We start from the raw sequence: 26,617 nt of genomic DNA, 5'->3' as shown, positions 1-26,617 counted from the left end.
AAAATATAGAAAGATGCTATCCATCGTCTTAACCTGCTGTTGACAATGTCTGCTCTGCTAAAGTGTCCTTGAAATGTGCCCCCACCAGATCCAGAGGTCAGACCTGTACCTTAGCTCGCCATACGGAGGAGGTACAGTATCAAACCCAGTACAATATAATTCACTTAACTTAGCCCGTTCAACACTTGCTTAAAAATCTGCATATGCACAAAGTATGGTGAATGAAACCAGCATCAGTCGTGCTTAGGGTGTGTGTTGCAAATTTTTTGATTCGCATAGAGTCCGAGGATTAAAAAGCAAACAGAGTTCCCCATTTAACCAGTTTGGACATGAACTTTTCATGAGCCTCACATTAAAATCTGGCCACGAGTACCAACACGATATTGGCAACATGTTCGCCAAAGCAGCCTTTGTGTTGTTACCCAAAGCCATTACACACCGCTATATACTGTGAACCGTGAAAGCCTATTTAGTGACCACATATGAATTTATCAGATTAATGATCCTCTGTTTTGTCTTGGCCCCTCTTGATTCTGTGAAGCTTTGTTATTGTGATTATAGTAGAATGACATATCTGGATGGTCATGGTTGGCTGTCACAATACAGGATAAAGCTGGAAATGTTTTATATTTTTGCTATTGTCAAGAAATTGCATGAAAAGGCCAAAACCAGAGATGCATTTTCTCATCTATCAGTAATTGTCATCTCCACCTGCATACATATGCACCTGCACATCTCTAAAATGACAGGGCAGAGGAATAAATTGAGCATTTATTGGCAAAGGAATATGAGTTGAGTTACAAGTCATAAAATCAGGTTGGGTACTTTTACTTACCATTTAAAAAGAAGTGTGGACGGTGTTTAGCTCAGTTGATAGAGCAGCCGCCCCATGTGTTGAGGCTATAGTCCTCACTGCAGGTGGCCCCGGTTTGAATCCTGCGCCGAGCGGCCCTGTCCTGCGTGTCATTCCCCCCCTCTCTGCCTCCCATTTCCTGTCTCTCTCTCGACTCTCCTGTCCATTAAATATAATTATCCAATAAATATGGTTTTGGTCGTTACATTACCATTTTTCACAATAATAAAAATACAAAACATCAGCAGACTTATCCACTGAATCAATCAAGAGTTTGACATTTTAGGAAATTCTATCTGCTTTTTAGCAGCGATTTAGAAATGTCAAACTATTCATTTAACCATGCCAAACCTCTGTCAGTATTCAGTCTGCGTGTATGTTTCCAGTGGTGAAAGTCTTCAGTGACATTATGACCCCTTTACCAAAATTTCTTTTATTTTATTTAGTTTTTTTGTCATCATATCGCATTAGTTTTTACTAATGAACACATTGTTACTCTGCCCAGCTCCTCCTCCTTAAATCAAATCTAACCTGTCCTCTCCAGTCTGTCTTTTCACCACTTGAATGAATCAACCCGTGTGCTCTGATTTGTATTCAGTGCACTAATGAATTTGCGCGCATATCCAGGAAATATTTGAAAGAGAAGCCTCACAGACTGATTGTCAAGTTGTCCTCTTCTTCTTCAGTGGTACCTCTGCAGTACTGCTGACTGCACACTGGCCACTGCAGACATTTAGACTGCTGGTTTTATTTCAGTGGAAAAATCACATCTCTGCTGTGGATGTTAAAGCAAAGACAAATATTTTTCAGTCCTCTGTGAAGATCTATACTTCAGTTCTTTTTCATGTTTCTCTTTCTGCCTTGACAAATACTGAACTTGATGAAACCAGGTCACCTTGAGTGCTTGTCCGTCCAAGGTATGACACTGGGAACCTTTTGCTAATCACTGTTGGACTTTAAGAATGTACCTGTTTCATATTTGTTGAAATCAGTGAAATTCTCTCTTTTACTGCAGGATATTGATACTGAATATTGACGTCAAATAACCACTGTAGGAGGCGGAGAATATGAGTGACAACTAGAAGCCAAATTCTGGTGGATTTTTGGAATTAGGTGTCGGTACTAAATACACCATCTTTTCTGCTGTTTTCCTTTAAATGAACTGAACGTGCCATTCTACCCTCATGTGCTTCCTTCTTATAGAAGTTTTGCCGTAAAACAGCTGCTACATGTTATGTGCCATTACAGGTGTCTCCATTACCCCTTCCCGAGCAGGTCTTTGACATTCAGAGAAATACAAATCACTTGTATACATTTCAGTTTGAAGCTTGACAGCCCATATTTGAGTTGAAGTGAAGTAGTTAGCTGTAGTTTTAAAGTAGGGTATGTCCAAACTTGCTTTGTGATGTGCAGAGATGTAATTAATGCCTTAAAGGACTGTCATTGCCATTGTAATGATCATGGATGCTTTCATGAATCACAGCTGTGGTTTACATGTTTGAAGAGATTAGATTTAAGAGATTTATGATATGACATGTAACAATGAACTGCTATGGACTTACAGTGCACTACTGCATCAGGAATCTTGTCTCTGGGATTATTATAGCAGGGGATTTAGGGAAAAGGAAATGTTTTCCAGTGGCCTTAATTGAGTGTATTTACATGTTTAAAATGATAATCTGCACAATTTCGGTTTATATTTATGACAGTCTTTGGCACGTGCAGACCACGAACAAGATATTATATAGGAGATGATTTAGTAGCATCTCTAAATTTAAATTTGTATCCAGTAAGTATATCAATGTGATATGCTGTGTTTTATGTACACACTGACACAGGTAAATACACTGGATTAAGGCCATCGGACAATGTAATTCTACTGAACCAGGTTGTCTATTAGTCAGATTCCTTTTCCTTGCTGTTTGATTTTGAAGCTTCTCCCCTGTCAAAGGCTGAGGTCGTCATACACTGTGTTTGTATAAAGGCATTCTCACATTTTGAGATCTATATTTGTATATTTTGATGCTGAAAGAGAAATACCACCATGGCATCATGGGGTTTACTGATCAAAGCCCTGTGTGATAGCCTACATAACAGCTTTCTGTTTATTAGTCTATGTTTTCCTGTGCCTGCAGTTAATAAACTTCAAGCTGATTATCATATGAAATTTTTTCAGTGGACAAAATACAGTAATATCATTTTGATCTTCAATATTATATCACTAATTTAACTGTAATTGTAGCGGCGTGTTGAATTTGCGAAATGCAGATGTTAGCATGCAAACTTGCTTAAAGAAACAATTCTAAGATACTGATGTGCATCAAGATAAGGGGTTGGATAAGTGACTACAAGATTAAATCTTGTAGTCACCACCTTAGCATAGTATAATAGCATGTGAAGGTTCTCATCCCATTTCAAAAGCTGCTCTTTTTAATAAGCAATGACATTGTTCTTCCTGTGCAACTTTAAACTCAAGTTGTTTCCAAAATACAGAGGCACAACACTCAACTGTTTAGTAGGCCAATGTAGTTGTCTGTAATGAATGTGTATGATGAAGAAAGAGTCAGCTCCTTGTTCATGGTTTGATCGTATTTAAAGAAAGAATAATAATAGTAATAAAAAAAATACAGGAGGAAATCAGATGAATAATACCGCAAAAGAAGAGCCTTCTTTAACGTTTTACTCCATTTCAGTCATGATAATAGCTGGAAGGAGAAATAGTTTTTACAGTTATTTATAGAGGATGTAGGGACTGTATGTAACCACAAGATGGAGCTATGTCCCCTAAAATACAAATACTCTGAAGCTATTATACTGGACAGTCATCCATCTCTCTGATATAACTGTTGTAAGGTGATGATTGCATTGCTGTTATGTTATTGTTAACAGCAAAGTCAAGTGAAGGAGCTCGATGCATGAAGAAACCTGTGAATGTCATTCAAAACCACAAATTGTTTCAAAGAAACCATAACTGCACGGACTCATCATGATATACATGAATTGCTTAGTTTCATTACTTATTCATTTTCAGGGGAAGCCATACCACTTGGGGGAAACCCATGTTATAGTGTAGTTGTAAGTAGCTGCAAGTCATTCTGATAGTACTGTCATGCACCAGCAGAATGAATCATGGGATATTTTAAGAGACATGATTAGATACAGAAGTACAGTAGCAATAGTTCTTGCTGAATTCCAGGATACCTTAGCTACTGTTTCATTTGGTATTTGCTCAGACTGGCTCATTCAGGCTGTAAGAGTGGCAAAAGTATGGACAGACGTAGCCTACTGTACGTAGGGACTGGTCGAGTCGAGGGACAGGCTTTATCCTCTCACATCTTGGAATCGCAGCACTTCTGGAGGTACTGTCCTGTTGAATTTCATTACTCAAACATCCCAGGCCTGTGGATTGGTGGCCAGCACCCTAATACAGCAACCTAATCTGAGGGTTAGTGTCTGGTCTTGAGGTGTGTCTGTGCTGGCGATGGTACACACTCATCTACAGAAAAGCCACAGGTCTTGGATCAGTTCACAGGATCAGTACTGAGTAATCTGGGAACAGGGGAAATTAATATTCTTGATTGAATTTGTTTTAGTTTCTAGCATTGACCTATGACAGCCAATGACAATTGGACTGGAAACTGGGAATTTCTCTCTTACTGCAGGTTTTTGTAACTTAAAGCAGAAGTAAGCGATCCGGTCGTTTTGGCTAACTTTCTGTCAGCCGATGGAGTTAGCAGTCCCCGCCCTCGTCCTTGCGTCACCACATTCACGCGCATCCCTTGGCTGCACACACAGAGAGGACCGCCCCTTTATGCCGTTCTCTCTCCTCATTGGATAAAGGTTGTAGGATACAAGGAAAGTTTTCTCCTCGGCTTACAGCAGAGCAGAGTGACTGACAGACCCGTGTTTCAGACCAAACACTCTATATAAGTGATTGCTGTCGGAAGATATAACAATTTAAGACTTATATTAACACAAATATTCTGCTTTAAAAGTCAAATAAGTCAAAAAACAAAAACTCATCCTCTTAATTGCACAGCCAGATGATCCTCAACAAGTTGGTGAAGCTCCATTTTGACAACCATGTGGTTTTATTTTGTGTAACAGGCTGCCGATGGCAGCATGGTGAATTCTGATCCCTTGCCATGGAACATCAACTTGTTATATCCAAATTGGACAAAATTTGATAAATGTCATTAAAGCAGAAGTAAGCGGAATGTTTGTGTTAATATAAGTCTTAAATAGTTATATCTTCCAACAGCAATCACTTATATAGAGTGTTTGGTCCGAAACACGGGTCTGTCAAGTCACTCTGCTCTGCTGTAAGCCGAGGAAAAAACTTTCCTTGTATCCTACAACCTTTATCCAATGAGGAGAGAGAACGGCATAAAGGGGCGGCCCTCTCTGTGTGTGCAGCCAAGGGATGCGTGTGAATGTGGTGATGTAGGGACGAGGGCGGGGACTGCTAACTCCATCAGCTGATAAGAAGTTAGCCAAAACGACCGGATTGCTTACTTCTGCTTTAAAGGCCACTCCTGAATTCATCTGCATAAATACACTTTACTGCTGTCTTTACTTTTTAAATGGCTTAGAAGAAGATTTGGAGAACTGAACTTCATTTTTTTAATAGTTTTTTTAAAAATTGTGCTGCGTTTGATAGAATAGTTTTATGTTTTTTTAGAGAACAGTTTAATTTCAACAAGACTGCCTACTTAAAAAAACAAAAATCAAAAAGTGTGTCAACCAACCCAAAAATGTCATGCTTTCATAATTTGCTATATTTAATAAGCAATTACATTGTTATTCTTGTACAACTTTACAGTCTTTTACAAAACACAGAGGTACACCCATCAATTTTACAGTGTCACAACATGTCTGGGGAATGATCTTAGGAGTCCGTGGCGCATTTGTAACAGTTTTTTTCCTTTACACATTATTTACAGATCTCAACTGAACTACCAACGCCTTGGCATTGCAAATAGACATGTGTGCAAGTGTGCGTCTGTGGATTTGATGCAGGGGGAAATTCCCAGCACCTGCAGGACTAGAAACATTTCAATATGCTGGTTCGCACCATATGTATTGTTCTATGCACAACATAAACAGCTCATAGCTCAGTTGCTACAAGAGATTACCCAAATGCATATCAACACTGATTATATCACAGTAAAAGACATACTGTGTCATTGTAGTGGTATTATAAATTCAGTAAGGAGATCCAAAACAATTTGGAGGCAACTTGGTATTTCAATTGAGCAAAAATAAGTAAATATAGTCAACAAGACAACAGAGTTGCCATGCAGGTCAATGAGACTATGATTAATTCAACACATAATAGTATCACAATAAGTCAGTTGATCGATAAAATGTCACTAGACGAGGTGTCATTGCAGTGTTGATGTGTCTTTGGGGAAGTGGGAATAGGCCCATGCGTGAGTAAACATGCACTACCATCCATCCAACTATCTGTCAATATGATTTCTGCTATTGTTACCACAACACATATATGGTAAGTGGCCCACTGTATCACAACAGCAGGATAGAGATGGGGAAATGTAATCACTGTCTTGGCAGGTCAAGCACCTTTTCAGAATGGGAGTTCACAGTGGCATTCCCAGATATCAGAACATTTCCAGAGCAACAGTGGCTTGCATGTTCAACACTGAGACCAGAGAGATATTAAAAACCTGGAAGAACTACCTGTCATCATGTGTTATTTACGATGCAGCTTATTCATGTCTGAAAGAACCGGCCATTCTTCAAGCAGAAGTCTAAAATGGTGACTCTCCTGTCTCTGCTCCCTTGTAAATATTGCTGGAAAGGATAAGTGTCATTGTGGAAGACACCTCCTAATAAAATCACGAAGGCACCTGCAGTGTCTCTTGGAGAGAGTAATGACAAACAGAGAGAACACGGGTTGTAAAGTAAACGGAATGGCCAGGTACTGTAGCTAGGCAGAGACGCAGAGAAATACTCATCCACAGTTGACGAACAGTAAACATCGAGTGAGCAATTAGTGAAACAAAGATGAAGATAGCAGCACTAGTAGAGAAGTATTGCTAAGTGCTGAAACTGCTTGCATGCTTACCTCTTAAGTTATTATGCACTCAAAATACCCGCACAAACCAATACTATTTACCAACACATAGACTTCATAAGGCACATTAGCACAAATATCTAAGGTAATAAAACTAAAAGATCTTGAAAATGAAGCATAACATGGCAGATGGAAGTTCATCGAGTGAGTAGAAGGGTGAAGATGAGATGAAAATTTGTGTGGAAGAGAAAACTTGGCAAACTGGTAAGGAGAAGGGATACACAGTACAAAACAAACCAACAAATAAAAACACATGCCCCAGCTTTAGGGCTTAACATGCTAATGCCCTAAACATAACCATCTGCTTCTTTTATAGTGGGACTTCATTGCAGCCCCATTCGGGCTACACCTATACAAGAAAGTGGCGAAACCATCTCTTCACCATTCACAACATGACCAAACAACATGAGAGACTGCAATGCAAAAACTGGAAGTACAGTTGTTGATGTAAAAGGGGGAATTCCTGGTTGACTGCACTGCTCAGTCAATGGCTTTGGAAGCAGTGAGTGGTTCAGTCTCTGAAGGGTCTTCCTGAGGAAACACCACGTAACACACCTTCTGGCCCATGAACGTGATTCTCTCTGCAAAAAAAAAAGGTCTTTTAATTATCGCAACTCACAACAACAACAACAAAAAATTCAAACATTCTTTCAAATATCATTTCATTATGTCTTTACAGTGGAAAAAAACCCAACTCACCCACTAGCCTGTAGATCCATTTTGGTTTGTCCTTCCACCAAACACCCAGAAAGTAGACAGGGACTCCAGTCAGCATGATGACCATACCCAGGCCACACACTACGGGTTCAGAGTACAGGCTAAAGCCCAGCAGCACAGCCCAGAAAATCATGTAGGTGATGGGGACCAACATGCTCACCTGCACACAATAAAAACAGATGGATACAATTATTGAAAACTGTTTATTTAATAACTATTTTTGAAAATGGGAGAATGAAAACTTTGGATTTGTTTTGCCCATCATATCGCACACTAAACGACTGAGCAAACTGTGCAATGACCTTATGAATGTTGGGATGAAATGAAGTCAAATGAAGTATTATTAACATTTAGCTGCTACTAGCCTGCAACTCCCTGGCTAGCTTGATGCTTAAAAGAGAATCAAAGATGCGTAATGCTGCCCCTCCTCAGCTGTTGGCTGTTACCAAAGTATCAGTTCATGTTACTTCTTGAGGAAGTGTGATTATTAAAGGAACTTTAAGTGAGGGTGAGCTGACCATTTATTTTTGTGTACTCAGTTTGATATAATAGTTTTGGTACAATTCAGTGCCCAATACATCTGTATGAATGGAGTTTTCCCATTTACATGTCTGGTCTTTGGTATGTTCTGCTGCTATTTTGCATCCTTTGGATTTATGTAGAGGATAAATAAAACAGGAATTGAGACAGGAAGTGAAACAGAGTTTTGACATTGAACATGGCAGAGAACTGTAAGGGTTAAATGTCTTCAACAAGGTCATGGAATAAATATGCCCCAAATGAAGGTTTGTTCCTGCCGTGGATCTGTGGTCCTGTACCTTTATGGGTCTGGCTAGGTTGGGTCTCTGCCTGCGGAGGTATAGGAGGCCAGCGATGGTTACCCCATAGGACAGGTAGTTGATAAAGGATACATAGTTGATCAGATTGTGCATTTCTCCAATGCACAGGATGAGTATTGTGGCAGTGCACTGTGGGACATGAACACAGGCACAAGGTCAGTCATATGTAAAACGTTAGTTTAAAAAGATGCAAAACATTACCATATTGGTCTGTACTTTCAAGTAAAGTATTGCTTCTGTGTATATTACAGCTCATTGTTATTGTGGAGCTTGACAAGGTAGATTAAACAGGCAGTGGAGAACTTACACAGACCAGCAGGGCTGGGATGGGAGTGCAGTTTTTTAGGTGGATCATAGCCAGCAGGTAGGGCAGATGACCCTCTCGGGCCCCTGAGAAACATAATCTACAAATAGACAGACACAGACGTACTACATGTGAGTGACCCCTGACACACTTATTTTTATTCTAAGGACACAATAGTAGGTATAAAAAATAAAATAAAATAAAAACAGTAAAATGAAGGTTAAGCATGGAGTGTCACTACCTTGAGGAGGTGAACAGATATCCGTTGATTCCTCCAAAGGTGGACAGTGCTACAGAGATTGGCATCACCCATGAAAACATCCCCAGCAGCTTTTGCCCAAATGTCTGGAACAACACAATTGTGACCCTTCAGTTGATTCATGATTGATTTAAAAAAAGACTGGACTGCAACTTACAAGGTTAAAATGTATGAAAGAAAAGGTTTGATTGATTATAACCTTTTTCTTATTGACTGACTGATTAAATGGCTGATTGACCTACTGTTTAATTATGTTTCTATAGAAATGTCTCTCTTGTAAGGTGTACAGGGAAGTAAAGTGATGCTTACCACTGCTACAGCATTGGAGGCTAATAGCTCCTCAGGGGACATGGAGGAGAAGTAGGCAATGTTGGTCATGGTATAGACCAGAGTCACCAGTGGGATGGAAATATAAATGGCACGAGGCAGGTTCCTGATGAGATAAATAACAATAATGTAAGTAAGGATAATTCAAATGTTGTTTCATTTTGACAAAATAGTTGTTGTGGGCCATTGTTGTATCTGTTGTATATAAGCTCATGAAAAACAGTAGAAACCTGAAAAACACAGTGTATTCTCGTGTGTATCATACTTGCGTGGCTCCACGACCTCCTCTGTGACATAGTTGAGGAAATTCCAGCCGCTGTAGGCAAAAGAGGCCTGGAGGAAGGCCAGAGCTATCTGCCCCACTGAGGGGTCCTGACGAAACTCAAAGGCCACACTGGGATGCAGGGCATCATAGTGACCTGGATTCAGGAGAGAGAAAATCATGGGTAGATAAAGCAGTAAAGAGATTTGGCTCACACTGTATATAAGAGTAGAGTAGTCATGCATTTTAAGAGCATCTTATGTGGAGACTCTATGTCAGAGTATAGAGACTTAATTTCAAACAGGAAGTGGCACTAATGGTTCACGAGTTTCAAATATTTTCCTGCCTTCATGGTATAATTGTAAAACCCACACCTAATCACCAAGAGTTATAATTTAAAGTTACTTTTCCCATTTGTTACAAGACTTTATACCAGAAGAATTTTTATTCACTTTCTGAAATAGCTTTTTATGTGATATCTATTCATGTGCACCAGGGGTCACCAACATCAACACAGTGTTGCTGTGCACACCAGTTTGCTGTATTTGTCATTAATCAAAAGTTCACAAACCCTTTTTTTTTATTATCATATTGGCTATATTATTCACAATATACATTTAATTTGGAGCATTTTAGAGTAGAACTATGTCATAGTTCTGTTGCTGAAACTAATAACTATTAATTATATACATTGTTTTTTGTATGATCAATCCGTATTGTTTTCTTCAGTGTTTCTGCCTAGTGACGTTACATTTGTGCATGTGTCTGTGTTTACCTCTACAGATTTGGACGAGTCCTACCACGATGATGAGAGCCAGAGCAAGGAGTTTTCCGACAGTGAAAACATCCTGTATCCTCGTTGCCCAGCGCACACTGGAGCAGTTCACCCAGGTCAGAAACACTGCACAGCCACACATAAATACACAAAGAGAGGAAATATACACCTTTAACCTCAGGGGAACATCAACAGGCTTATACACTAATTGGGCCAATTACGTGATGAACCCAATGTCAAGAGGTGTAACCAATATTTTTTCATAAATCTGACTTTACAAGAAAGTAAATCTGGACTCAAATAGGGAATAAATGTAATTCACGTTTGCAATGCAACACTATGTTTCTTGACAAAGTTTTGCATAATTTTTCACACATTATATTAAAAAATAAGTGTTTTTAGGATATGTCTATGTCCAATGTAGGTGGATAAAATATTCAATATTTATCATTCCTTTGTGGTTACACCATTTGACATTTTCAGGGGCATTTAATCTTACTTTTGTTAAAACATTGTTCAAATGTCATTTCAAATGACATAAAAACAACATGAATATAAAAAAAATCTGAGGCATGCTTTTAAAACATCTATTTCTGAATTGCTCATCTTGCCAACCATTATTTGTCACTGACCCTATGTTTTTTGGGGGTTTGTCAGATGCAGTAGATTGGAAGTTGACTGCAGCTCTGTGGTGGCACCATTTGTTGCTCTGAGAATTGAATGACGTTCTTGGTGACCGCTCATACAGAGGCCCTTGCCAAGCCGCCAGATTGAGTCCTGACTCTTCCACTTGTCTAACCTTCTATAGACATGTGTGTGCCTTTCTATATCATCCAATCAACTGATGAACAGGTTACCTCTAATCAAGTTGTGGAAACAACTCAAAGTCATGAAGAGGCCCCAGAGCTAAATTTCAGGTGTCCTAGCAAGGGGTCTGAATATCCTTGTCCATCTGATATTTTGTTTTTTCCTGGTGATACATTTGCAAAACATTCTAAAGAACATGTATAGGCCAGAAAGTAAACATTTAACGAAGGCTGATTAGATTTGATCCTGATAGTGTTTTTTTGTTTAACCATCTGATAGTTTCACCACAGACAGCACCTAAACAATTTCTGTGTTAAACACACATACTTGAGAAGTAGCTAAACTGGCAGCCTCCAATACACTGGAGCACAAAATATATACTTATTTAGTAAATGATCAGCTGGAACGATATGTTTATAATATCAGTTCTATGGCTTTTTCTTGTTCTGCACCCAGTGGATGCAGAGGAGGAATAAATGGATGAGACGAGAGTCAGAGCAACATGAGCTCACTCTTGTTTGCCACTATGGAAGGGGAGTGCCAGACCTGATTCACCACCAATCTGTTCCAAGTTTCACTTAGTCATAGCTCACATACACTTCACACTAGCTATCTCAGATGGTGGGACAGCACATGTCCTTTCTTATCCCAATACATTTTGCATACTTTTTCAGATGTGAGTGTACAGTGGTTTCTATTATTCTTTGCGGCACTCTAACACACCTGGCAGCATGATGTGACACACACACACACACACACACACACACACACACACACACACACACACACACACACACACACACACACACACACACACACACACACACACACACACCCTGTGTTACTCAATATTTCTGCAAGGAACTTTTATAGCCAAGGTAATTATTCCTCTTTTCAATAAATTATCAATTATTCTACTGAGAAAGCAACAACTAAAGCAGACCTTTGACCCTGTCGCTTCATGGTCGACTTGCACACCCGGGCCTCTGACTGTTCACACATTCCTCTTGTGTCAGCACGAACGTAAAAGAGAGAACATCAGTGCTTCCTACCTCCTGTTTCCTACTTTCAAAGTGTGTGTGTGTGTGTGTGTGTGTGTGTGTGTGTGTGTGTGTGTGTGTGTGTGTGTGTGTGTGTGTGTGTGTGTGTGTGTGTGTGTGTGTGTGTGTGTGTGTGTGTGTGTGTGTGTGCCTCTGCCCCACACACCGCTCTCTAAGCCATTGTCCCTCACACTGGCCCTCAGTTTTGCGTGTTTGCAAGTGCCACCAATAACAAGGGCTGGCCAATTTCCAAGTGAGCCAAATGGAGCAAGTGCAAGTGGCTCTCTAGATGCCCTCAAACTAAAGTGGCGGCTCACAAGTGAGAGCTAAACCCAACAGGAATTGTAAGTTGGCTCGCACAGAGAAATAATGTGTGAAAACATTTTTGAAAACTTTTGCAAAGTGGTGTGCTCTCCTGTACACATTACACCACACCCCGAAAAACCATAAATAGAAATGTGCAGTTAACTTCTATAAAAAGCTTTTGTAAATGCATCTTCTTAAAATTTTGTTAAAGTTCTTGCTAACTCAGATCTCTCTTAAATATACAGTGAAAGATATGAAATACGATTTTGCCAAGGAAGCCTTCAATAGATCTGTTAGTCATCATTTTTCATGCACAAATTAATTAATTATTAACAATTAACAATTAATTAATAATCTTAATAAACAACATAATACTGTGAATGGACCAATAGGTTCTAGTCGTTGTTTCTCCTCAGTCCGTATCAGTGTCAAACAAAGAAATTGGCTTTAACATGAAATCCAAACATTTCTGCCCAGTTGTAGGCTGTGGTAGGTTGAAGTCTTTCTCAACGACAGAGACCTTAAAGATGCTAACCCAGAGTTTTTGCTCCAGGATGCAAAACTGAACCTGTACTGAACTGAACAACTAGAGACCATCTTGTGATGGGTCACACCAGCTGAGACACCTGTCAACATGTTGACGTGACTAGACAATGACACAAAGTAGTTCCCTGCTGCAGTAAATATCATCAGGACCACATTCACCATGTCGACATGCACAAAACCTAATGTTGAGGTCGATGTGTAAACACACACACTTTGTAACTTGCTTTTATTTAACACAATTCACTTGCTTGCCACTAAACTGTGAGGACAGGGCATGTCCATAAAAAGTGACATCAATGTACAGTATAGTCTCTGTTTTTTCAGTGACCTGCCAGTATTTAGTATTAAAGGAGGTGGAATTTGTGTAATACATATAAAGCCCTGCTCTGGCCTTTATCCACCCACTGTGTTTCACAGGCACTCAGATTAGCAGGTGGTTCAGAATGAGGGTTGTGTGCAACTCGCCATCTTTCTTTACCCAGTCTCAGTTTTCCATATCTTATCTTTTGTCTTGTTTCCCTCTTTTTATCTTATATAATCTCTATTTTTCTAAACTTTGTCTCCTTATCGTTCACTCTGCCTTAGTTTTTACACAAAAACACTCTCCTTCAGGATCGGCAGTGTGTGTGTGTGTGTGTGTGTGTGTGTGTGTGTGTGTGTGTGTGTGTGTGTGTGTGTGTGTGTGTGTGTGTGTGTGTGTGTGTGAGAGAGAGTGAGAGAGAGAGAGAGAGAGAGAGAGAGAGAGAGAGAGAGAGAGAGAGAGAGAGAGAGAGAGAGAGAGAGAGAGCATCTATGGTCGGAGGTGTTATCAACAATACCATCCATCACCGGGATCCCCTCCCACCACAGAAAATCTGAACAAACTGCTTCCGCTGGCATGGGCACACTCACATACACACACGTGTGTGAATTTTTGGCAGGAGCTTTCGGTGGCACTGGGCAGAGCTTTCTCTCCCCCTACAACACCACTGTGTTTTATAGTCCATTACCAGAGGAGTGTTACATGCATTTCCGTTCCTGTGTTCCTGCGGAGCCCAGACCCCCCACCACCTCCCCCAGCTTCCCTCTGTGTTGAGTCTGACAGGAAGGAGGTGCCAGCGAGCTTTGAATGTGACAGCGCAGGTAAATCTGTGTCCTGCCTCATGATTTCTATTGAGGGCCGCCTCAGCACTAGAATACTAAACTTATTGCTGCTTTAGCTTTTAATGGAGGCTGATCCTGACTCTGCACAGATTTATCAGGGGGCTTTAACCTCAGGAACGCCTCCTATAGGCCAGGATCTGATCACTGGAATCACTGAACTGGCAGTAACCCCCCTTCAAAAACTGATAAATGAATAAATAAATCACCCAGTGTTGCATTTTTTCCAAGAATTAACTGCACTTAACAGTTTTTCTCTGAGGCATGAACCAAACCAGAGTGTCAACTTGAATAGACTCACTGCCATAATTCCCAAATGACAGATTCTCACAGAGCTGCATGTGTACAGACATGTTTTAACTAATGACCTGGAGCTCCATAATTGATATTCCTTATGTTTTTAATGTAAGCCATGCTACTAAACAGACAACATTTGATGTCATGAGATCAAAATCCTATTTGATGCATGAGGCAAAGGATTCTCATAACAGCAGACGAGGACAGGTTGTATGTGTTGAATAGTTTCAAAGTGTTGACTAGTTGCTCCTTTTTTCACCTTTTGTTTTCTCTCCTTTTTCATTCTGTACACTGTTTTTTTTTCCACCTGGAGACCAATTGCAGCTTTTAGTCTGATGGCAGATCATGATCCTTCAATCAAATAGTAAATGAGTTTTGTGCAGCTCTCCATATACAGTAACCAGTCCAGCGTGGTCATAGGAATCTGCCAACATTGAATTAAATTAATTTGCACATGATGTCTGTATGTGGTCTTAGCCTGCATACTGCACACTGTTTCCTTCGTGTCTCTGCTGTGCATTTACTTATTGTCTTTTACTTTTTCAGTCATTGATAACAAGCAGAGCAGAGGCAAATTTTGTAAAACAAAGGAATGATATGATACAGTGTGTGTGTCAAGCAAACTCAGCTTCTCTGGTCAGTCGTGGAAAGCTTCTGTAAAATTTAAAATATTGTTTTTAGAAGAAAAAAAGAAAGACAAAAAAATGAAAATAAGTTAAAAGTGCATTGGAGCAAAAATACTTAAAACAGGTTTTCCAGTGTAGGGTGCCAATCAGCCATAAACCACAACCTCCTTATGCTCATGGACAGCGACTGGCTGAAACCCATGACTGCTCTCTCTTTTTACTGCTGCTGTACCACCAATAACGTAGGACACATTTGTGGTGACTCAAACCAACATCCTGCTGTGCTGCGATGAACAACAGATGCTGATGTTGTTCCTCAGTAATAATTAAGTGACTGACACGTCAGTCCTCTGGTGGTTGTTGGGTCTGATGTGAAATCTATGATGCCCAAGTCAATGAAACCAGCTTCACTCTTTCATGTTTTCAAAGAAGCAATACATTCATTGTGTTATTGTTGTTTTTTGTGTGTTTTCTGTCTTGTAAAAGTGATCAACACAAACGGGTTTATTCTATAAAACTACTGAAATGGGTGTTTTGGAGACGTTACAGTACTTTGGGCTGTTCACTGCTCCTATTCTTAGATGAACACATCCAGCCCACAACTGGACCTGTCTGGTTTTCACAGACACAGTCACACTGACACACACACGCGCCCCTCGGTCACTTGTGACTCTCACGCAGTACTCCCTGCAGGGGAGGAAGGAGAGGGGACACATATCTAGGCTGACTCACATTCATAAACCCTTCACTGGGAGAAGTTCAGTTGACATAACAGGCCTCAGTCAGAGTCAACAGTGCAGAACAACATTTAATCCACTTAATCTCCCTGAGTGTTTCAGAAAAACATTGTCCAAAGTGCTGAAAGGAGTTTACATTTCATCTCTGACAGTCACGATACTTAACGCCGATCTCCAGTTTTTCCTGATTCTTTGTGGACAATTTACAAACTTGACTTGGTGGTGTCTCAGTTTATGTTGCATGGCTCATAGTCATGAGTTTGTTCAGGACCTTAAAAGGGATAGTTCACCCAAAATTGAAATTATCTACTCACCCTCATGTCGACTAAGGGCTCTTGTATTGAAGCCCCCAAATTAAATAAATCTTTATTTTAAGCTTGTTTGTAGCGGAAGCTCCCAGCACTACTCTTCCTGGTCAGTCCAAATCTCGCGCGATTTGCCTTGACGCCAGCTTCAATACAAGAGGGACATTACAGACGAGCACTATGGAGGTAATTGGATGTTTTTTGGTGTGTCTTATTGGACGAAGAAAAGTGAGCCCCATTCTCAACCGTCATATGGACATGCAGTGCTGCACAGAGCCCCGCTGTAACTCCGAGAAGGCACGGAGGACTCTGAAACTTCTCCCAGCTCTTAGTCGACATGAGGGTGAGTGGATAATGAGTGAAATTTGAATTTTGGGTGAACTATCCCTTTAATGGTGAACACAATACAACGCTGTGACTCACTGCGTTCAGTGCTGTGTAAACCTAAGGCTGAAGGAACGTGCGACCTCTGACTGAAAATAGCAATCCATCCTTTACTCTCAGAAAAGACTGTTGGTGATTACAACAGTCATTACCACATGTGCAGTGGCAGCAAAGCAAGTTCACTAAAAGTTAACTCACAAAAACCAATGATCTGTTAGAGAAATGGCTTCCATGTATCTGCTTATGGTGTTTGGTGGCAATGGAGCTACAGAGAAAATACTTAGCAAACTTTTGACCGTCAGCTTATTTCACTCATTGTTCTTTTGGGACTCAGAGGAATATCTTCTCCAGCAGTAGCTACCAGATCTCTGTGGAGGCTCCTCGCTGAGAAGGTTTCAGATATAAAGACTGGAGCTGGCTTAACTGTTGGTCTCACAGAGAAGACCACAATGTCCCTGTGACTGAAGGTCTGAAGTGTGATGCTTGTGGACCAGGGAGGAGGAGGAGGATGGGGGGGGGGGGGGGGACCAAACAGCCAATAGCAAACATCAACCAGCCAACCAGAATGTCATCATCTGGCCAATTGGATCCCCTCATCATTGATGTGCAAGGTGTCCTGCCCATTTCCTGTTTCCATGGTGCTCAGTGACAGGAGCGTCACGGTAACCACTGCAAAACAATGCACAATGGCGTAGACACACCCTCTCATTAGCGGCGTCCTCAGAGGCTGGCACCATTATGTAGTCTGACACTGATACTGACACACATACACACAAAAACTCGTACCAACACTCAAGAGTACAACACATAAACACAGTCGCTCGCTGGGCGGCAATTGTAACATTCTGTTTCCAAAAATAGTGGAGGTGCGCTCTGAAAATGCTAACCCCCTCCCGACCACCCCCACCCACCCTCCCATGACACATGCACACATAGATAGCTCAGCCTGTTCTGTCTTTCCCTTTCTCCAACCAGTTCAGACAAGACCAAACTGGCTGGCCTGTCATCCAGAGTCTGCGTTTGCCACTGGCTATTTAAATACATATTGCTTTACTCCAGCATTTCAAGGGAAGGCACAGATCAGCGGCTGGAAATAGAGCGCAGCGTTCATAAGCAATTATCAAATGACAGTGGCAGCCATCAGGACACTGTGGACTGTCACAGTATGATAACATCTTCAAGCTGTGAGATTAAATAAACTGGATCTGGATTGAAGAGTTTGATTTACCCTTTGTAGTTTTGTGGCGTATTCCTTACCCTATGGTCACAGACCCGGGTGGGAAGAGGTGGAAACAGGTGGGAAGAGGCCTTATTCACTGGGAGGAATATATTTCCTTAGACAGGGACCTTTGTTTCATACATAGTCTGAACAAGTCCTTATGATCTAACATCATTCAACATTCAGCCAGTTTGCGCTGACCTTCTACCCTAGACCCTCTGGTAGGATCAGTTGCTTGTAATTGCTGCTATAGGAAAGTAAGTATGTTTGCTCTTATGTTACCTCACTAGAAGTCAGTCAGGTCACATGGTCAGGTGAGTAACCCAAGTGTCGTACGCAAAGTGTGAAGTGTGTGACTGTGAACCAAGATGTGATGATGACAGAGGCAGCAAGTGGCCAACGAGAAACCTGACCCAGGCAGTCGGAGTATCAGTGCACCCGTGTGATCCTTGGCATGTAATGCAAACTTTCTTTCGTCAATCAGGAGAGCTGATCCGTCAAAACTTGGCAGACTGCAGCAATCCACCAGCTTGTCAGGCTGGACATGTTGAGCAAGGCTTCATACCGTCAACATGATGCATGTTATTTAATGTCAGAGGCGTTATACAGCTCCTGGACATGGTTTGCTGAGCTTTGTACAAAGACAGAAAACTCATGAACAGTTTGATTGGCTCTGACCAATGTCGGGTTGGTGATATGGCCAAAAGATCAGATGACACAAATTTGACCATCTCTTTCAGTAGAATCATGATTCACGATATGAGTCACGAGTGTCCCCAAAGTCGAACGTCACACGATAAATTGTGGATATGATTACCTTGACACAAAGGCACTCTCAAATCTCTGCATTCTTCTTCAACTCTGATTTTATTTTGAAACTCTTGACCAGACTTTATGATTATGATGCATCTTTCCACTGCTTTGATGCTTCTCTCAGATGTTTGTCTGCTTGCAGCTACACACAATCCCGCCCTCTGTTTACACACTTTGTCACAACCAATCACAGTTTTTGGTCTTGTGGAGATTATTATTATTTATGTATCTCCAATTCTTCCATCTCTGTCTCAGACTGCAGCTGGTGACTGTGGTTCATGGTGCTCCGTCAAGTTGGTTTGTTAGTTTGCTGTTTTAGTTTAGATTTATTTGGAGTTTCACTGAGCTTTGTTTTTGCAGCAAGTTGAAATTATTCCTCACATTGTTAGCTGTAACCCTCGCCATCACAAATGTAGCACAACAGAGACCGAATCAACGCCTTAATGCTGCATTCCTCGAGTCGAAAGTCAAACATTTCGAGCTGTCAGGCTGAATTACATACTGTACACTGATGAGTGTCAGTTCTTCTCATCTCACAACTTTCATGCAAGGCCAAACTTGATGTTACATAGAATTTACAGTGAGTATTCCTGTGCTGATATGGTACAAAAACGAGTGCATCTCTGAAACCTCAAAGGGAAGGATGTATATCATTTTTTCCCCACTTGAAAGAATTGGAAAGACCTGAAGGCAATCTGACTTTAAATTCAATGAAAAGAAGCATCCAGTGTCCGCGTCTTTGCCCTGGAAAAAAAATCCTCTCCTGCACAGTTGATGTGTAGAAAATCAAAAGAGAAAGGCCTGTGAGGCTGTCCTACCCTGATTCACTAATCATCTGTAGAAAAGCTTAAAAACAAAACAAAACAACAAAAATACAACAATTTGAGACTAAAATTTTAAAGAAAATTCACAGGGTTTCGAATTGTTTGTGACTCACGGATACAAATGGTGGCCAGGAGTCTGGTGGCGACGTATGGAGGCAGGCAATCCAGGAAGGCTGGCTGCAAGACGTAATTGGAGAAGGTGAGTGCGATGACGGCCAGTGTGGTTGGGTACATGATGAGTACGGCACTCCACAACAACAGGAAGCTACAGAAGACAAAGGGACAAAAAAGAGATTCTTGGTTTCTCACATGATAATAAACAGTCCTTCACTTTATTAATTATCTTTAAAAATAGAAAGTTATATGATGAAGCTGTCACGGCACATCCTTGTGTGTTGACTGTCACTTTGAAAGAGTATACAGTGGGTGGAAGTGACAAACCAGATGATGTCACCTCAGGGGAAAAAACAAAGATTAAAGTCATTTAACACTTGTCATACATAATTCAACTCTACTCATTACTCACAGAGCTCAAACTTCACTAATAAAATCTACCTACTGTTAGAATTTAAACCATCACACTATCATTTCACTCACTAAATCAATTATTATTCTCCTAATGAAATCTATTGTTTTATCTGAGGATCCTCCTAAATTCCTCAAATATAGTACCTGTATATAGATTAATGTGGTTTGATAAAGAAAACAACAAAATTAGCCAAGAAATCCCAGGAGGCTTGTTAAAACATCATACCCACTTAAATTAAAGCTCTATGGATTCACTTCAGGTGACTCACTGTCAACAATATGGCTTTTAAAAGTTTTTTTTTTTTTTTTTCTTTTGACATATGTGAGCCCCTTATGACCAGGGCAGATTTTTGTTTATAATAATATATGCATCCACAACCCATACTGAAATACTCACAAGTTCAACTTAATTTGGTGTTTAATTAAGTGGATTTTTAAACTTCAGTGTTAAAGACATCGATTAGTGTTGGAGAGGCTGTTTTCCGGTGCTGCCTAATGCTTTATGGTGGGATAAAGTGAGCTGGATGATATTACGGAGGGATGTACCACCACAAAGAAGGAAGGAAGGTGCCATTAAATAGGTACAATTAGGTATGTCTGCAATGTTATAATGGACAGTGGTTTTACAAATACAGTATGTGTTGCACAGCATTACCTATTACTTATAACATCTCTATTGCTGTCAGCAATTGGAAACTCCTCAGGAAGTCAAACAAACAAACTAAAAACAAATAGCTTTCTAGGACTGAGTCTAAAATTCAAAGTTTCTAATCAAGTGTGTAGTTCCCTGTAGTTTTGTGAGGGTAGGGTATATGGTTAATTGGTGTTTGTTTCATTCATTTTCATGGCTTTTTCCTGGCTCCATTAATGTGACACTTTTAATACGGCCCGTTTTACAGGTGCAAACAACTGGGCTGGACAAAGCCACAAAGGCTAAAGCTTCCCCAGGCATGCTGTGCAGGGCATGTTTGACCTTCCCAGATTTACAGTGACACTCTGTGATCAGCTGACATGTCACATGACCACATGAAAGTCACAAGACCGTCAGAGCTGGTTCTAGACAGGCAGTCCTTGTGTATGGATCCAGGATTGTTGCAGCGTAACTCATACCAAGTTAGTTCTAGTGCTGAGAGGCTGGATATCGTTATGTGGAAAAAATATGGACTGGACAAAAAATAGTGCTTACCCCACCAGCCCTCCAAAGATTTCTGTCACGTATGAATAGTCTCCCCCAGACTTTGGGATTGTGACACCCAGTTCCGCATAACACAAGGACCCAAGGGCACAGATCCCCCCTCCACAGACCCAGACGATGAGTGACAGTCCCACTGAGCCTGCATGCTCCAACACTCCTTTAGGAGAGATGAATATCCCAGAGCCGATGATGTTACCTAAGGAGAAAAACAAAGATTAAGGTAATTTAACACTTGTCATACATAATTTAACCCTACTCAATACTCAAAGAACTCAATCTTTACTCAACTCAATCTACCTGCTGTTACAATTTAAACCATCATACTTTAATTTTAAATCATATCGCGCCATCAATAAATCAATCAACCAATCAATTATTATTCTACTAAAGAAATCTATTGTTTTATCTGAGGCTCATCAACTCCTCAAATATAGTACCTGTAGTTTGATAAAGAAAAAACAAAACAAAATTAGCCAAGAAATCCCAAGAGGCTTGTTAAAACATCATACCCACTTAAATGAAATCTCTATGGATTCACTTCAGCTGACTTTTGTTTTATTAAATGAATAGTACAATCTTAAAATAACCCACTGTTTAATTATAACTTGTACGATCTTGTAACACACTTATAAAGAAGCTAAGGGTCAAGGGTCAAAACACCCAAACGGTAGATATTAGTGAATAATTTTTTTCCTACTGAACACTGAATGCTTATATCAGAGAGACAGGTGGTGTAAGTGGAAAAAACAACAATTATATATTTACAACAATTATAAGACCAAAGCTTCAATAAAATGACCTCCCCTCCTTTCTTTGAGTTGGAAAACAACCAGTTTTGGCATTCAGGTCTGGCATTTGGTAATGAGATGTGGTTGAATGTGGAGATGTTTGTACAGAAAAAAACACACACGCGCCTCGTCTCAGTAGCCTGAAGCTGTGCTCTCTCTCCTCAGTATTGTGTTTCAGAGGAGGAAAACACGTGTCAACTACAGTGCTTCTATTTGACTTATTTCCATTCAACTTTTTAACCTGCTGACAAGAGCCAGCAATTATTCCTGTGCTGCTGCATAGAAACATCAAATTAAATCCTTGTTTTATCTCTTTAACGTCACCCCTTTGCAATTATACAATTTAATGATCATTAAAATAACAGTATAGTTCAATTTTATCACTGCTGTTTCCCAGCAACAGACCATCATACCTGTAAAACCGCCTAATGTGTCTGTGTTAAAAAAAGAAGAAGAAATGGTTTCGCACTGTTAAGTTAGACACTGCAGCCCCAACGCTGCACCTGCATGAGTCATTGTTTTCCACTGAGAGGAAAAAGAAGCTTCACTATGCCCAGAGTACAGATAATATGCATAATGCAGTGTACACTGAAATATGTGACTGAGGTCTTACCATAATAAATTGAACAAATAACAAACTGCCTTTCTGGAATCAAGATAAGAAAGCATCAATCAAGCATCAGAGTGTACAACTGGGGTCAAAATCAGCCAATTGTTTTTTTTTTCTTATTATTATTTTTATTTAATTAAATATATGCGGGATAAGTTTAAAAGGAATCTTTAATAATAAAAAACAAGGCATTTGAGGTTACAAGTCTCCTCTCACATGAACAGGTCTAAGCTTTTATAAATATTTTAACAACAACATATTAAGTAGTTGTCTAAGTAGGATGATTGTTTCAGCCTAATTAATATTTGTTAATCCAAAGATGCCCAAATTCTGTGAAGCCATCTGATAATTATCTAATTAATTAAAAAGAAACCCAGGACCTCATTGGCTCCCTGATGACCAGACAGTTAGCAAAGTGACCTATGGGAGTTGTTGTTGAGGGAAACTGACAGTGCAAAAAAATGTGTTTACCTCGTTATGCTGCTTGTATGATTTTAAGTCACAGCTAAATTAGCAAACAATCTAAATTTGTCCCAGGTATATAATGACACACAATTATTATTATATTCCAGATGGAACTGGTTAGGTCAACAGGACCCTGTGTAGATAGATACATGGCTTGTTGGGGTCCTGTCTCAGCTGTCCCCCTAAACAGGGATGATCAGAGGTTACATACTTAAAAGCCACCATGTCATGAGTTCAAATCTATCCTGGCACTCATACGTCATCCCTGAGAAGAAAAGAGAAAAACAAAAACTAACGACAGCTGTCTAAGCACAATTTGTTTTTGCACTGTCCTGCGTGTTTTCATCCTTTTGGCCAACTTTGGGACAAAGTTTGACTCTGTCCACGGTAACAGCTTAAATAGCTGTAGCAAAAAAAAAAACCCAGTGAGGCGCACCATCGCAGCCTCCGCGTTAAATTGACTCTGAATGCTCCCTAATGATGCACAGCAAAGGAGGAGGTCCGGACAGAGCATTTATCACTGTCAGATTTGATTGTGGAGGCCGTGGTGAGATGCAGAGCGGTTACATAATGCCTATGTTGTGTTTGTTATGTCATAAAGTTTGGCATCACAGCTGAAAGCGTGAATCAGAGTCCTACTGACCCTCTCAGCCCCCCTGCACTGACTAAGACTAATCACTATTTTATTCAATTCATGGAAAAGAGTAGAAAGATCTCTCCATCCGCCTCCAGTATGAGACTAAATGAGACAAAACCAGTGTTATGTCATGTTATAAGGAAGTCTGTGTGGTAAAATGTTAGGGTGGTAAACACAGTATCTTTCTATCTGTTCACTCGTCCTACAAGTCTAACAAGGCAGGGAATGATGGAAGTGGTTGTTGAAGTTAGTTTGAGTGGAGGTGGGGCTGGGATAATATAGAAATTTACTAAAAATCCTCCTCCATATTATTAACAGTCCTGTCATTGGAGACTCTACAGCCACAGCCCCCTGCAAAAAACACTAGAAACACCGGCTTTTCCTGCTCTTCGGCCACGTGACTCCTCCCAGCTAACCACCTCACCTGTTCCCACTCCCCTAAACTGATCAGCACCAGGTACTTGTAGTGTAACGTTTCCACTCATTCTCAGTCAGTTTGTCTGCTTTGCTTACCACTCTGTAGCAATGCAGCCATGCTTGTGTCTGCTTTGCCTAACTGTTCCTTTGTCCCCAGTTAATCTGGCTGACCAGGTCCTGCAGCCTGACTTTGCCCACTACTTGTCACTGTTTGCTTTGGCCAGCCAAACCATAACAAAGGTGAACTGTTTTTGCACTTTTATCTGTGCCTCTGAGTCATATTGGCAAATCCTCCTAAACCAGCTATGTGTTTAGTTTAGATTATTATAATTGTCATTTGATATATTTGATTTAGAGTTGAGTCTTAAAGGTAAGCAGCAGCAGCAGCAGCAGCGGTGGTACAGTAGTAGTAGTAGTAGTAGTAGTAGTAGAAAGAGTTGCATGCAGTGCAGCAGCAGCAGCCATGTGCACTGTCAGCTTCAATAGTGGGGTGTGCGGGGTGTTGGATATGTGAGTAGGCTGTATCTGGTGGGTTGTGGCATGACTCAAGTTGTTTGTGTTGTATTAACTGCACAGGCGTTACTCCATCTGTGCTCCAAATACTTGGCAAGTGCTCACAACTAAGCTGAGTGATTTCAGCATTAATTTCACACGAACCAAATAGTTAACAGTTGAAGCTGTCTGATAGACTGCAGAGGCTTATCAGAACAGTAAGTTTACTTTGAGTTTAGCAATGCCCCTAGTGAGTTATTTTTCTCCACTTTTTTCTTACATTCAACATAAATCCAGTATGGAAACTTTAGGCTGTGTGAGCAGGAAACACCAGTTCTATAGGCCACAACGACCCACATCTGGCTTCGATTACCAGATTGCAGGGGTCCGCCTACTTGTGGTTTATCATTTTGTGATCCCATCGACAGAGGCACAGTGGAGAGACCTATGGAAATACTTTTATGTTTTCAGGGGCACATTCCTGATGCCCCATGACATCTAGCTTTGGACTAACAATGTCTGTCTTGTGACTCTGCTGTTGTATGACCACACAGTCATACAAGCTGAAACAAGATGCTTAAAAGTCAGAAACATGTGCATTTGAAGACCATCTCCAGTTATAACTACAGAAAGTAGTTCATATGTTTGGCATGTCAGGGTGTACGAAGATTGTTGTATTGTTCTTACTCAGCCAGGCTTTGCAGAAATGTAATAGCAGAGTTGCCCTGCTTTTAAAAGGTGCAGTTTATCACTCTGTGTTTATTATGAAATGTAAAAAGTAAGTGTGATGATGAACAAAGTCCAAGAACAGACTGTCACACAATAACCTGTTGCATCATGATGACAACATTCATGTAATTGCATTAAGTCAATAGTCTTCCCCACTGTGCCATACAAACACAGAGACCAGATGCTGGATGTATCAGGTCACAGGGGCCATTTATAATCTGGCAGATGCAGTTTTGGGGAATCCTCTGTATCAGTGTCAGATTATAACAGCTCATAAAGCGTATGCTGTCGATTCGATTCGCTGTTTCCGTAACATGTCACAGTTATACATTTATACAGGAAATCGTGTGCAACCACGCAACTTCCTGCCCAGTCTTCTACTCTCTGCATACAATGGCTGTATTACAGTAAATTGTCTTGCAGCACGCGACCACTCTCACTCTGGGTGGGTTTATAGGATGAGTGAAACGGAGGGAAAAGCATCAATGCCCTGCTTTACTCAGAGCGCAACTTGAGAAATTGAACCATGATGAACCCCGGCAGTGTTAGAGCGTCACGCTTAACTGTCCTACAGAGACCACATGGAGGCTGCGCTTTGTCTCTTTTCAAGTTCAACACATGAGGATCCAGCCACGTAGGCATGTCCATATTCAGATCATCAGAGACTGATGCAACAGTTTCCACACATTACCTTCAACCCAAAAGTCCGAACTGGGCTCAGACATCAGAGGTTGAGCATCCGTGCGTAAAACGGAACATCCGTGCGTTTTTGGCGGTTTGTTTTATGGCAGATTTCGACCTATCACTCATAAACTGTGAGGACAGTGAAGTGATTCCTCAGCGTCCTCACAGTCAGACCTGGACCCGAACTAAAACTGACTCCTGCTGTGGCAGACTCTCATAGTGTGCCGTGAAACTGTAACTTAAACAAAGCCACAGAGGAAACTGCAAATCTGCCAGCGACTGCAGTTATTCCACCAACTGTCTGCGCAGACACGTTTCCACTTAACTATACTGTATGTAGCTACACCGCATCGACCGGCTCTTCATGAACACACAGTTTACATCAAAAGCTGTCACACACTCACCGATGATAATAGCACAGGCGCTTAAGAGTCCAATTTCTTTTTTCAGAGTGACTCTGTCGCTGTTAGGCGAGTTTTTATCCTTCTTCTTTTTCTCTTTATCCCCCATTTCCTCTCCTTACATATGAGCTTCCAGCCGCCTCGGTCCGGTCCAGATACTGTACACTAAACCAGGCTCCGCTCTCCGACCTGCC

General features: G+C 40.7%; 1 protein-coding gene across 1 annotated transcript; it reads right to left on the bottom strand.

Annotated features, from left to right (window-relative positions):
- Positions 1–5,610: 5,610 nt before the first annotated feature.
- Positions 5,611–26,617, bottom strand: slc7a10a (solute carrier family 7 member 10a). The gene is made up of 11 exons (XM_083997780.1): positions 26,427–26,617; positions 21,192–21,396; positions 19,591–19,742; positions 10,434–10,559; positions 9,662–9,815; positions 9,379–9,502; positions 9,052–9,155; positions 8,814–8,910; positions 8,486–8,635; positions 7,650–7,827; positions 5,611–7,531 (listed from the first exon to the last, which is right to left on the bottom strand). Exons 1-11 carry the CDS (start codon positions 26,530–26,532, stop codon positions 7,431–7,433), a joined length of 1,497 nt encoding a protein of 498 aa, XP_083853906.1. The 5' UTR covers positions 26,533–26,617; the 3' UTR covers positions 5,611–7,430.

This window comes from Trachurus trachurus (assembly GCF_905171665.1).
Source record: "Trachurus trachurus genome assembly, chromosome: 3".
Taxonomy (NCBI): Eukaryota; Metazoa; Chordata; class Actinopteri; order Carangiformes; family Carangidae; genus Trachurus; species Trachurus trachurus.
This window is presented reverse-complemented; position numbering and strand designations above follow the sequence as displayed.